This window comes from Ovis canadensis, chromosome 14 (assembly GCF_042477335.2).
Source record: "Ovis canadensis isolate MfBH-ARS-UI-01 breed Bighorn chromosome 14, ARS-UI_OviCan_v2, whole genome shotgun sequence".
NCBI classification, from domain to species: domain Eukaryota; kingdom Metazoa; phylum Chordata; class Mammalia; order Artiodactyla; family Bovidae; genus Ovis; species Ovis canadensis.
In genome coordinates this window covers 70,565,685-70,580,083 of record NC_091258.1, presented here as the reverse complement: position 1 = coordinate 70,580,083, position 14,399 = coordinate 70,565,685, and the positions used below count along the sequence as shown (strand labels likewise).

The 14,399-nt window shown below is 42.0% G+C and overlaps 1 protein-coding gene across 1 annotated transcript in view; it reads left to right on the top strand.

The window, feature by feature from the left end:
• The first annotated feature begins 324 nt into the window (after positions 1 to 324).
• Positions 325 to 14,399, top strand: part of LOC138419579 (zinc finger protein 28 homolog) — a 57,819-nt gene continuing 43,744 nt past the window's right edge. The window contains exons 1-4 of the mRNA XM_069552442.1: positions 325 to 329; positions 4,950 to 5,025; positions 10,820 to 10,943; positions 11,955 to 12,034. Coding sequence (XP_069408543.1) covers positions 325 to 329; positions 4,950 to 5,025; positions 10,820 to 10,943; positions 11,955 to 12,034 — 285 coding nt within the window. The remainder of the gene's footprint in view (positions 330 to 4,949; positions 5,026 to 10,819; positions 10,944 to 11,954; positions 12,035 to 14,399) is intronic.

Sequence of the window (14,399 nt, the reverse complement as noted above, 5' to 3'; positions counted from 1 at the left end):
TCACAAGATGAAGGTTGGTATTTAGAAATGTACAATTATTAGCAATATATCTTTGTTTATATTGACATGATTTCTGATTGTTTGAAAACCAAAATCAATGTGATTCAACTCTCAAATTACTCCATGCTGCTATGCTTCATTTCTATTGTGTATGCAAAGTTATGTTTTTGATGGTTGCTATCTCAAAGATGAGACAAGGCCTTCAATCCTAGGGAGAAATCATTTATATTTATTCTCCATTAGAAGATTAAGGACGTAGGAATGCAACATGTACATCTAAATGGAGGTGTTAGTCATTCATGTCAAAGATCCCTATAGGTCACCATGAGGTAAGTGTTCAGGGAGTAATTCCACATATTATAGTAAGATGTACATTTTCAATAGTTATGTCACTTGCTTTTTAAGTAAAATGCAATGACATTTCACTGAAATCTTTATGTATCTTTATAATATCAACAGAAGTCATGAATATTAGTTGACATGTTTCAAATAAAGATATCTGATACCCTAGAAATGTATGGAAACCCCTCCCAGAAAAGTCTTGTAATTAGTGTATGTTTTATTTCATAAACAATTCACCTCCACTTTGTATCCATAGGAATCACAGTTCCAGATCATTGTATCAGAGGAATGAATATCATAGTTTATGTTTGTAATCTGCATTTTATTCTGTTACACAGTGGGTTGGAAAAGGTTTTATTCTGACTATGTGATATAACATGTTAATAAAACTGGACGGTTTCTTGTGATGAAGTTGGTATGTAATGAATTGTCAACCTACCGATTTAAGGTTGAAGGTAAAATAACTAACAATAAACTCTTTGTTAGCACAGAGGGATGATACCTGTCACAATTAGTTTCCATCCTGCCTTTAAGCCTCAAATAATTGGATATTTCCCATCATTTCTCCATTGTACTCCCCCCCCCATAACTACTGGGATATTGTGATGGTTCTAAGAAGGATCATACAGAGTATTGTTGAGAGTTTACCTGAACTACTGCATGCTGTTGCTGCCTCACGTCTGTCTGGGGAGCAGGCAGCCTGCAGGCCCTTGAACTCAACCAGCCAGTCCTGTGAACACCTGCAGTATATGAACACCCACCTTGAGACCAGCAGTGGTGCCTAACCCCAGGGTCTACTGTACAGGCCCCCCTTCAGTGACACCCTCAGAGCTCTAGATTCCTGCTCCTCTTGGTTTGAATGGACCGATCCACACTCAGCCTGGGGAGCCCACAGCACTTCACCCAGGGCCCCTTAGAAAGGCCTGAACGCCAAATACTGGAGCTTTCTCTGCCTGGTTCTAGCCTTGACCTTCCTCAGGGGCCTTCAAGGCTTCCTGTGAATTCTCTCAGGACCTAGAGTCATAAACTCACCCGCTTCATTTGCCCTTTGCTCTTCTGTTAGCTAAAACTTTTCAGGGGCTCATTTAAGCAAATGTCAATTTAACACAGTCACAAAAAACATTATTAAAAGCCATGATGGGAAAGTTCTGAACCAAGATTTATAAAATCTTACCCTGTATAACTCTTAGCACAAGTTTCTTGTCTAGGCTTAAAGGAATTTTTCTCATGGCCTTGGCATACTTTGAATGCAATATATAAATATCTAAAGATATATACATCATATAATTTATATAACACACATTGAATACAATATATATATATCTGAAGGTATACATGTTAGCAGTGAGAAAACCAAGAAGGAATATGTGAGTGTATGTGTATTCGTACACATTTAACTTAGAGAATTTAGAAATGCTAGATCAAAACTGGTCATTTTAGACTTGCAGATGATTGACTAAAAACTGCAAAACTTCTCAATATGTCAATTAATCTGTTTTGTCTATTTTTCATGGAATTCATTTCCTTAACTGTCAGGAGGTTGCATTTTTTAAGGAGCTTCCACTCTGTGCTCCGCCCCTGTGACTGCCCCAGTTTACATTCCCTCTAGCCCTGTAGGAGGTCCCTGATCTCCAAGCCTCCTTAGTGTTTATGATATTATTAGTGGGCTCTTAGCTAATTGTTATTCTGACTGGCATGAGGTGATGCATCATTGTAGCTTTGTTTTGCATTTCTTATTGTTTAGCGATGCTGAGCATCTTTCATTTCCCTCTTGCCTGTCTAAAAGAGCGAGTTGTCCCACCCAGGCTCAGCAGTTGTGGCACACAGTCTTAGTTGCCCCAAAGCATGTGGAGTATTCCTGGACCAGGGATCAAGTCCATGTCCCCGGCACTGTCAGATGGATTCTCCACCACTGGGTGACCCGTCTGTTTAGCTTTTTTTCCTTTTGAGATGCATGTATAATTTGTATTGGAATATAATTGCTTTACAATGTTGTGTTAATTTCTGCTGTACGACATCATCAATCAGCCATAAGTATACATGAATCTGCTCCCTCTTGAACCTCCCTCCCGTGATCTCCATTTCACCCCTCTGGTCAGCACAGAGCACCAAGCTGAGCTCCCTGTGCTATCCAGCAGATTCCCACTAGCTCCCTGTTTTAACCATCAGTTCAGTTCAGTTCACTTGCTCCGTCATGTCCAAGTGTTTGCGACCCCATGGACTGCAGCACGCCAGGCCTCCCTGTCCATCACCAACTCACAGAGTTTCCTCAAACTCATGTCCACTGAGTAGGTGATGCCATCCAACCATCTCATCCTCGGTCGTCCCCTACTCCTCCCTTCTTCAGTCATTCCCAGCATCAGGGGCTTTTCAAATGAGTCAGCTTTTCACATGAGGTGGCCAATGTACTGGAGTATCAGCTTCAGCATCAGTCCTTCCAATGAACACCCAGGACTGATCTCCCTTAGGATGGGCTGGCTGGATCTCTGTGCAGTCCAAGGGCGTCGCAAGAGTCTTCTCCAGCCTTTCAGCCACGGTGGTATATGTGTGTCAGTGGGGCTCTTCAGTTTGTCCCCCTCCTCTTCTCCTGCTATGTTCTCTATATTTGGGCAAATATTGTCTTAACAGATATATATGGAATCTAAAAAAATGGTGTTGATGAACTTATTTACTGAGCAGGAATATAGGCACAGAGGTAGTTCTTAAGCTTTTGGACCTTAAGCTTTCAAGGCATAAAATACGTGGACAATCATTCCATGCATTTTACGAAGTGAAAGAAGCCCATTCAAAAATACTACAGAAAGTAGGAGTTTTACAATATGACAGTTTGGTGTAGGTAAATGTTCATATGTGCTCAGTGGTGTCTGAGTCTTTGTGAGCCCAGGGGCTGTAGCCTGCCAGGCTCCTCTGTCCATAGATTTCCCAGGAAAGGATACTGGAGTGGGTTTCCATTTCTTCCTCCAGGCGATCTTCCTGACCCAAGGATCAAACCCGCATCTCCTGGATGTCCTTTATTGGCAGCAGACTTCTTCCCACTCAGTCACCTGGGAATGTAGTAGGAAATATAGAAGAGATTAAAAAGGTCTGTGGTTGCCATGGGTTTCAAAGGAGGGACTCTGAATATCCTAAATCTAGAGAACTTTCAGGACCGTGAAGTAATTTGTGTTAAACTGTTGTGATGGACACATGTTATTATACATTTATCCAGAGGTATGGAGTGCACATCCCTAAAAGAGAAATATAAGGGTAAACTAAAGAGTTTATGTATTTACTGTCCTTGTAGATTCATCAGTGGTAACAAAAGCTCACTCTGGTGGGCAAAGGTAAGTAGGGAGATTGTCCACGTGTGGGAACAAGAGGTATATGGGAAACGTCTATACCTTATTCTCAACTCTGCTGTGAAACGAAATATTCTACAAAGTTGGTACTGGTGCATGCACACTGAATATTTTTTAGAATATATAATATTAGAAAGATGGACATGCTTCTAACTTTAATTTCTCCTTAGTCATTATACTTTAAAGGTGTGAGAAAATAGAGCTCCCTAAATGGCACAGACAACAAACTGTAGCAGTTGATTCATAAAACCTAGAAAAACGCCCACATAGGAAGTAGAACAACGCTCTCACGTGTTAATTCATGTGTAATGTAACTTACAACACCGATCATTATTTCCTTGGTTGGTCATCAGATAGCATTTAGGGCATCATTTTCAAAGGCATTTGTCTCTGCCCACACACACTTGTTAATCTAGCGTGTCCTGCTCAGTTCAGTTCAGTTCAGCTGCTCAGTCCTTTCCTACTCTTTGCGACACCAAGGACTGCAGCTCGCCAGGCCGCCTGCTGTCCACGGTTTATTGTCAAAGAAAGCTGTGATGGAAACACCTCCAGGCTCCTGGTCTCTGAAGTTGGAGGTGCCACACCTGCAGAGAGGTTGTCATAATGCAAATCATTTTGTGAAAACGTGTGTCCCCAGGTTGCAGAGAGGGGTGAAAAAAACTAAGGACACGGGAGATCTTTAGGAAGAAGTCTGCAAATAAAGCCTGGCAGGAACCCAAGACCCCCAGCTGATTCCTACCGAACAGTCACCTCTCCCCTCTCCTCCCCCAGGGCACAGACACAGGCCAAGGACACCACACACATGCTAGAAAGTGCCCCTCACCAGGGAATCAGGTTGACCTTTGCTTCTAGAAGTTCCCGCCCTAAAACCTCCCTTCCTGAGGTCTCACACATGTGCCAAATGTGAGGTTTCCCTCAGGGCTCCTGAATGCAGGTCTCTTGCGTTTTTTCAAAACCCTCCTAGGCTGGGTCAAGTAGCCCAGAAGTAGGGTCCATTGTGTCTGGTGAATTCTGCTGCCTGCTCTCTGTAATGCAAAAAGCAAGGACATGAACTAGCTCAGAAGATCTGCCAATAGAGAGGAGCAGCAGCATGTGATTAGCATATCAGGTTAGTCTTGATTACCCACTACAGATCAGGAACACAGATAGTCAGCAAAGAGCTCCGAAAAGGGTGAGAGAAACAAGAAAACGTTTTCTTCTTTTTCACTGCAGCAGTTGCAGGTTAAAAGGCTGTATGGATGTCTTTGAAGGTATTTTCTCAACATGCAGATGTGAGTTTGATATGTCATATCCCCCAGAAGATGCAGTGCAGGAGGAAGAAGAGGAGGAAATGGCAGCTTCTCAGGTATTTGTCCTACCCCGGGTATGGGCCTAGTCTGCTTTTCCTCCTGAAATGCCTGGACTGAGAATCTGCAAAACTTTAGTTCTCTGCTTCTACGTTTTCTGCCTGGAGTGCTTGTTATCACCTTCTTATTTTTTCCTGTTTTTTTTTTTTTCTTTTTTTTTATAGTGAAAACCAGCTCTTCAGGTTTCGTCTCCCTCATATTCCGGAGCCTTTTCTCCATTGTGTGTATCCTGGCTTTCTATAGAGCATGATGAATTCTCAACATGAAATGGTGACTTCCAATGTTGAATACATTCCCTTTGTGAGAGATCAATACAGGGAGGCACTGGTATCTGTGATTCCCACTGGGATGTGGTTCAGTGTTAGGATCTTAGAGTAGTCGGGGAAATGCCGTGATGAATTTACATGTGGATGCAATTCAGCTCTCTAGGACAGGAGTAAGAAAACGCCCTTGTTCATAGAATGAACTCAGCATTCCAGAATTTTTCAGAAGTTAAAGTAGCAGAGACAATCCTCTATACCAATGAGAAAAATATACTAATTAAATGGAGTATTAAGCTACAGATCATGGGAGGTATATAGGAGGTGGAATTTGCAGAAAACTGACATTTTTCATGATAGATTGAGATCATGGTTTTCCTAATATTGCTAAAATGCCAGGCAGTGATAATGCATTTTTCTGTGTACTCTTACCCGTGACCTCTGATGTTCACTGGTTCAGGTGCTTCTGTGAGATTTCCACGCTATGAAATTCATTTTTTTCTTTTTGTCTTGAACAAGGATCTTGGAAAGAAAAAGTGATGGTTATGCCTATCACAGTTAATGAGGAAATGCCGTATCTTCTTAGTTACTCTTTGCTTTGAAAAATAAACACTGTCAGCTAAGACAGATGCACAGTTTGAGAGATGTGCATTAAGTTTTATTTGTGGCAAAATGAGGACAGCAGCCCAGGAGACAGCATCTCAGAGAACTCTGAGAAACTGCTCCAAAGAGCCAGTGGCAGAAGATCAGTATGTGAGTTTGGTGAAAGGGGAATTCAATGGAATCAAGCACTTACTTTACAAAAGGATTTCTGCCAGGCATGAGGAACTGAAGTCATCATTTAGTGGTTTAGTGCTTTTCTAGATATGAAGAGATGCAAGGATTGGGATCATGAAAGCAGTTCCTGAAAATATCTGACTCTAAAGACCTGTTCCACCAGATTCCCTGGAGCAGAGTGCCACAATCCAACCTGAACTCCGTCGAGGGGACTGAAGTCAGTTGCAGCACCATAGGGTTCATTCTCCCCAGAGGCAGATCGCAAACGCCCTTGTTATTCAGTTCAGTTCAGTTGCTCAGTCGTGTCTGACTCTTTGCAACCCCATGAATCACAGCACGCCAGACCTCCCTGTCCATCATCAACTCCAGGAGTTCACTTAGACTCATGTCCATTGAGTCAGTGATGCCATCCAGCCATCTCATCCTCTGTTGTCCCATTTTCCCCCTGCCACCAATCCCTCCCAGCATCAGAGTCTTTTCCAATGAGTCAACTCTTTGCATGAGGTGGCCAAAGCACTGGAGTTTCAGCTTTAGCATCATTCCTCCCAAAGAAATGCCCTGGCTGATCTCCTTCAGAATGGACTGGTTGGATCTCCTTGCAGTCCAAAGGACTCTCAAGAGTCTTCTCCAACACTACAGTTCAAACGCATCAATTTCTCGGCACTCAGCCTTCTTCACAGTCCAACTCTCACATCCATACATGACTACTGGAAAAACCATAGCCTTGACTAAATGGACCTTAGTTAGCAAAGTATTATCTGTGCTTTTGAATACACTATCTAGGTTGGTCATAACTTTTCTTCCAAGGAGTAAGCGTCTTTTAATTTCATGGATGCAGTCTCCATCTGCAGGGATTTTGGAGTCCCAAAAAATAAAGTCTGACACAATTTCCACTGTTTCCCCATCTGTTGTCCATGAAGTCAAGGGACCGGATGCCATGATCTTCGTTTTCTGAATGTTGAGCTTTAAGCAAACTTTTTCACTGTCCTCTTTCACTTTCATCAAGAGGCTTTTTAGTTCTTCACTTTCTGCCATAAGAGTGTTGTCATCTGCATATCTGATGTTGTTGATATTCCCCCCGGCAATCTTAATTCTAGCTTGTGTTTCTTCAGTCCAGCGTTTCTCATGATGTACTCTGCATATAAGGTAAAGAAGCAGCGTGACAATATACAGCCTTGACGTACTCCTTTTCCTATTTGGAACTGCTCTGTTGTTCCATGTCCAGTTCTAACTGTTGCTTCCTGACCTGCATATAGATTTCTCAAGAGGCAGGTCAGGTGGTCTGCTATTCCCATCCCTTTCAGAATTTCCCACAGTGTATTATGATCCACACAGTCAAAGGCTTTAGTAGTCAATAAAGCAGAAATAATTGGTTTTCTGGAACTCTCTATCTTTTTCCATGATCCAGCAGATGTTGGCAATTTGATCTCTGGTTCCTCTGCCTTTTCTAAAACCAGCTTGAACATCTGGAAATTCACGTTTTGCGTATTGCTGAAGCCTGGCTTGGAGAATTTTGAGCATTACTTTACTAGCATGTGAGATGAGTGCAATTGTGCAGTAGTTTGAGCATTCTTTGGCATTGCCTTTCTTTTGGATTGGAATGAAAACTGACCTTTTCCAGTCCTGCGGCCACTATTGAGTTTTCCAAATTTGCTGACATATTGAGTGCAGCACTTATACAGCATCATCTTTCAGGATTTGAAACAGCTAAATTGGAATTCCATCATCTCCACTAGCTTTGTTCTTAGTGATGCTTTCTAAGGCCCACTTGACTTCACATTCCAGGATGTCTGCCTGTAGATGAGTGATCACACCATCGTGATTATCTGGGTCGTGAAGATATTTTTTGTACAGTTCTTCTGTTGATTCTTGCCACCTCTTCTTAAAATCTTCTGCTTCTGTTAGGTCCAGACCATTTCTGTCCTTTATCGAGCCCATCTTTGCATGAAATGTTCCCTTGGTATCTCTCATTTTCTTGAAGAGATCTCTAGTCTTTCCCATTCTGTTGTTTCCCTCTATTTTTTTTTGTATTGATCTCTGAAGAAGGCTTTCTTATCTCTTCTTGCTATTCTTTGGAATTCTGCATTCAGATGCTTATATCTTTCCTTTTCTTCTTTGCTTCTCGCTTCTCTTCTTTTCACAGCTATTTGTAAGCCTTCCCCAGACAGCCATTTTGGTTTTTTGCATTTCTTTTCCATGGGGATGGTCTTGATCTCTGTCTCCTGTACAATGTCAAGAACCTTATTCCATAGTTTATCAGGCACTCTATCTATCTGATCTAACCCCTTAAATCTATTTCTCACTTCCGCTGTAGAATCATAAGGGATTTGATTTAGATCATACCTGAATTGTCTAGTGGTTTTCCCTGTTTTCTTCAATTTCAGCCTGAATTTGGTAATAAGGAGTTCATGATCTGAGCCACAGTCAGATCCTGGTCTTGTTTTTATTGACTGTATAGAGCTTCTCCATCTTTGGATGCAAAGAATATAATCAATCTGATTTTGGTGTTGACCATCTGGTGATGTCCATGTGTAGAGTCTTCTCTTGTGTTGTTGGAAGAGGGTGTTTGCTATGACCAGTGCATTTTTTTGGTAAAACTCTATTAGTCTTTGCCCTGCTTCATTCTGCTTTCCAAAGCCAAATTTGCCTGTTACTGCAGGTGTTTCTTGACTTCCTACTTTTGCATTCCAGTCCCCTATAATGAAGAGGACATCTTTTTCGGGTGTTAGTTCTAAAAGGTCTTGTTCAGTCGCTGGCGATGCTCTTGGCAAATGCCGATTTGTAGTTGACAACACTCCTGTGTGTTTAGTAGAAATGCTGGGATTTGGGAGTAGGGATTATCACCACTCAAGCCCAGGTCTGATCATTTCCAGTACACTCCATGCTCACATCACAGATAGAGTCTCATCACATTTCTGTATTTTCCAAAATGTTTACAAGAATCATATTACTGCGAATCTATGTTCAAAGGTGTTAAATTTTAAAATATAGTTCCATGAAAATGGTAGATTTTTCAGGAAATTAAAAAGTTCAGAACCAGAGGTGTCTATTTTTTTAATCGTTTTGTATGTCTGCACCCTCGTCTATTTTAAAAAATTTGAATAATATTGTCACACGAGTGTACTTTCCTCAGTGCTTTGTCTCCTGACAACAAAGATTTGGAGCGACGAATATTAAAGCCCTTGGCACATCACAGCTCTCGGGTCTTGGACAAACTGTGTTATAGCTCTTAGGCAAATCAGTGTTAGAGCTCTATTTTATTTAGACGATAGCAGGAGAATCCATCCTTGAAGTGTGAGGGCATACCAACCCAAAGACTCGAAGAGAAGAGCGTTGAGGAGCGCGTGGGGGAGGGAGAAAAAGAGAAGAGCTCACGCATACACGCGGGAGAGAAAGAGGGAGAGAGAGAAAGCGCTTTGGTCCTCCTTTTATATGTTTTTTGCTCGACCTGGGCCTGCCCTATGCAAATTGGATTTACCAGGAGTGTTGTTTGTTCTACCCGAAGTCTCCATTCTGGTCCTCGGACCTTCCTCAGACCTTCCTTGTCTTTTAGCCACCACTATTTTGGACTCCTTTTCCCTAATCTACCTACCTAACAATATCATCCTCAAATATTTATGTACATTTTCAATCAGTTAAAAATTATCCTGATTTTATTGCCAAGACAATTTTTCTCTTAATATGTATACAGTCCTGATTTTAGTGTATGTCCGTATGCATGAACATGTTAACATCATTTGATAGATTTTCTTTCTTTTTCTTTTTTGAAGATTCTTTGAAGCAGGGAATAACTACCCACTGCAGTAGTCATGCCTTGAGAATCCCATGGACAAAGAAGCCTGGTAGGGCTTCTGGGGTTGCACACGACTGAGTGACTAACACTTTTCTTGTTTTTAGTATTATTTACAAATACAGAAATTTCTATAAACTTTCATTAGAGTTAGCTCTGTGCATTTGTCTTTGTTTGATTAAAGTCTAGAGTCACAAACTGAAGTAAAAGTTGCTCCTGCTGCTAAGTTGCTCCAGACGTGTCCGACTCTGCGACCCCATAGACGGCAACCCACCAGGCTCCCCAGTCCCTTAAGCTGTCATTTAAAGGATGTTTGTTAAAATATTTACCAAAAGATGATACAGCAACATTATTGATTTTAAATTATGTCTGGTATACATTCAAGACTCTGAAAACTGTCAGAAAATAGTATGTACCAGATCATTAAAATGATTCCCGTCACTGAGGTTACTATCCTACCAGACCTATAAAATCTGTAAAGCACTTACAGTTGAAAGTTAACTGTGAATTCTTTCTTTACTATTCTACTTCGTTGCTGTTCAAACATTGTCACTCACAGAGCAGAATTTTCAACATTATAAGTTCAAATAAGCTTCTTAAAAATGTGGCACACTGAGCCCACTCCAGGACATTTGGATCAGGAAGTGCTTTGTAAAAGTATTTCCTGTTTCTTTTGATAGACAGTTTGTCATCTGTCAACTGAGTACAACACTCAAAAATAAATATGCCAATTTTAATCTGATTATAATTTCTCTTCCAAATCAGAATAATTTCTGTAGTGGTTGATGGATCATATCTCATCCTCTTTTCTTGTGGTTAAAAATGTGGTAGAATACATTATAGTGTAAAAATTATATTACTCTGTAACACCAGACATTCTTCTAAATCAAAGCCATGCTGGTTTCTTCTTGGATCACATTAGGAAGTCTTCCCATGACCACATGGCACCTATACTTTGTATTTCAGGGATGGCTGACATTCCAAGATGTGGCCATAGACTTCACTCAAGAGGAGTGGGAATGCCTGGACTTCAGTCAGCGAGAATTGTACAGGGACGTGTTAGAGAACTATAGGAACCTGGCCTTCTTGGGTGAGGATAACTGCCTTCCAGAATCCCTTCTCTACCCAAGGGTTTTGGTTCCTGCATTTATAGAATGTCTCCTAGAATCTTCTGCTCCTTATAATAGTTTCAGATCCCTGCTTTCTATGGGAAAATGGATATTTATGAGTTGAGAAAGAAGACCTCATGATGATTCATTATGATTCTAACTTTTCCTTGAAGGAATCTTCATCCTTCTTCTAGGTGAGTGGTAATTCTGTAGGTTCTGTGGTATAAAAGGGTGCCACTCTCCTTTATAAATCAGATATCTCCTACTTAGTTAGTTTGGCCTTAGTAGTACTTGACTAGAATCTCAAGATCTTTTCTTTATGTATTTGTTAGTTATGAAAGTGCTTCGATAAAGTATTTGGGGATATAACTTTCTAGGCTATATTAACATTCAACGATGCCTTCTCTAGAATGTTAATAGTAATAATGTAGTGGGCAAAATTATGGTCATGTCTGACTCTTTGTGACCCTATGGAATAGTCCATGGAATTCTCCAGGGCAGAATACTGGAGTGGGTAGCCGTTCCCTTTCCAGAGGATCTTCCCAACCCAGACATCAAACACAGGTTTCCCACAGTGCAGGTGGCTTCTTTACCAGCTGAGCCACCAGGGAATTTTAATACAGCTTAGGAAATTGTGTCCCCAATTACTTTAGTTCTAGGCTGTATTAACATTCTACCATGCCTTCTCTGGGCTTCCCAGGTGGCACTAGTGGTAAACAACCTGCCTGCCAATGCAGGAGACGTAAAAGAAGTGTGTTTGATCCCTGGGTTGGGAAGAATTCCTGGAGGAGGACATGGCAACCCACTCAGTACTTTTGCCTGGACACTCCCATGGACAGAGGAGCCTGGTGGGCTACAGTCCATAGGGTGGCAAAGAGTCAGACAGGACTGGAGTGACTTAACACATGTGCCTTTTCTTCCCACTTGAATACATATTAGATTGGAAACTGATGAATCTCTAGTAAAATAAATATTCCTTTTCCTGATAGCAGGTCTTGTGGTCTCTAAGCCAGACCTGGTCACCTTTCTGCAAATAAAAAATCCCTGGGATGTAAGGAGACTGGAGATGCCAGCCATATACACAGGTATGTATGAATGGATGGAGCCGATGAGTGAACGACAGGTCCAAAGATTAGTGAGGAATTTATCCTTTGTCATGTGGTTTGGGAAGATCTGCTTCAATGGAAATGATTTTAGAGAAGTCTAGGTTTCTTTCTGTTGCTGTCATAGGCGGATATCACCTGCCCCATTCTGTCTCTTTAAATCATTCCTGAATTCATCTCCAGTGATTACTTTTCTCAATCACAGTGAGAACTGAAATCCTTCTCTTGGCCAGTGACAACCTGCATGAATCTACTACTATTCAATTTCTTCAGTGGGCGGGGGGTCGGGCGGGGGGGGTGGTGTGTTGGCGCCCTAGGAAAACTGGACATTTCTGAAAAACTCTAAGACGCTCCTATTAAAGTTTCTACCTCGAGATGGCAGTGTGTGAGTGGAATTGTAGACATACTGCCAAAGTTCTAAGAATATTGGGGACAGAAGTTTGTTTTTTTTTTCTGACTTATAATTTCTAAAACATTGGAAGCTACAAATATGATCTTATAAATATTAAATTCAAGTAATTTCTTCACTGCATAAACCAAAACCTCCCTACAGAGAAAGAATGCCAGTCTCAGGGTTACTTCAAAGTTTCTGTTTTCTTCAAATGAACTCATATGAAATGTTAAGTGTATTGGCCCCAGTTCCTCAATACTAAAAGACTTAAGTGTATTCAGTTAACTTAAAGAATTTTCAAATAAATTGGCATAAGAGTGTAAAACATTTTCCACCATATTTTTAATGGTTTCACAGTATTGCAATGTTTAGATAATAGAATCTTTTTAAAACGTTCTTATTGGAGTATAACTGGTTTACAATGTTGTACAGCAAAGAGAAGCCATTTTATGTACAGATATCTAGTCTTTTTAAGATTTCCTTCCCAATTAGATCTCCACAGAGCATTGATACTGTTAACACCACATTTTTAAAGTCTCATTTCTTAATTTCTCAAGAACTGCTTCTTTATTTAATTAATCTTGTTATCAGCTTCCCCAGACTTTGTCCTACATGCCCTCGGTTTCTGATTACACCTATGCCAGTATCATTTATGATTTTTATATTGAAACATCATATAGAACATGTTAAAATAAGAAGTCAGTTAAAGAATTAGAGGCCACCTAGTGGCACCTGCATTTAAGATGACTTAAGTCAAAGAGTAATCATTAGACATTTTCTGGGTTTGTGGTGTGTTCTGCAGGCTGCAGGATCCTAGCTCCTCTTGCTCTGTTGTCTTCCCCCTAGGGGGTGAGGTTGGTCCACAGGCTTGTACCCTTATCCCCTTGATCTGGGCTTTGTATGCTGTTATTGTGACCCGAGCCTCCCCTGGATATTCAGGGGAGCTTCCCCTTGGCTCTATGGTTGTCACTGCTCTGTCAGGGGTGGGGTCTGCTCCTTGGTTGGTGCAGAAGAGCCCCCAGATCCATTTCTTCACTGTGATTCTGGTCTGTGGTCAAGGCAGGTAGGATTGGTTGATACCCACTGTGAGAGAAGCCACTAAGGATTGCTCCTCTGGGGATGTTCACCTTGGGGTGTGCTGATGCACTGTGTGAGTCTCATGTGACCCCATGTTGGCACTGCTCTTGGCCCCCCTTCAACCATGGGCATGATGGCACATTGATCTGGGGTGTCTCAGATGTTGTTTTCACTGGAACACCAGCATAGTTCCAGTGAACTCAGGTCCCAGAATTGCATTCATGGAGCTGGACCTGCTGTGGTGCTATGGGGGCAACTCAGACTGAGGCCTGGCCCCACCCCTTAGTATACATCCCCCAAAAGTCCATAGCTGCTAAAGCTACACCTCCCATGACTGGAGGAGCCCTGGTTGTCCATTCAGATGCTCTGTAGGGGCTGATATGACAAAGCCAATGGCAGGTATAAAAGCATGGTTTGTGTAACCATGAGGAGAGACTTCAGGTTTTCTTCATTAACCCTGGGGCTCAGCTGAGCTTTCAGCTCCTTCTATGTGTGTGGGCCACCCACAGGTGTCTGCTCCAGAGGCTGCCCCAGAGCACCGGAGTCTGCTGATTGTGCAGGAGGTGCATGGGGGGAGGCTGTGGCTGGAGCTCAATAGAGCCCACCCGGGTGGTGGCCTTTCCTAGTGCTGGGAGAGGAGGGAGGCACAGGGGGAGAGGGGCTGCAATGGTGGGTCTTCCCTTTGGGCATCACTCAAAAATGGCACTCTGCTCTCTGGTGGTTCAGACTTCCTCCACAAGTATTCTAGCTTATAGAGCTCCTCCCTCACCCCCAACCTCTCAGGATGCCTACTCACAGCCCACAGGAGACCTCTGCCTGGGTCTGCTCTCCAGACCCCACATTGCAGCACCCAGCCTTTGTCTGCA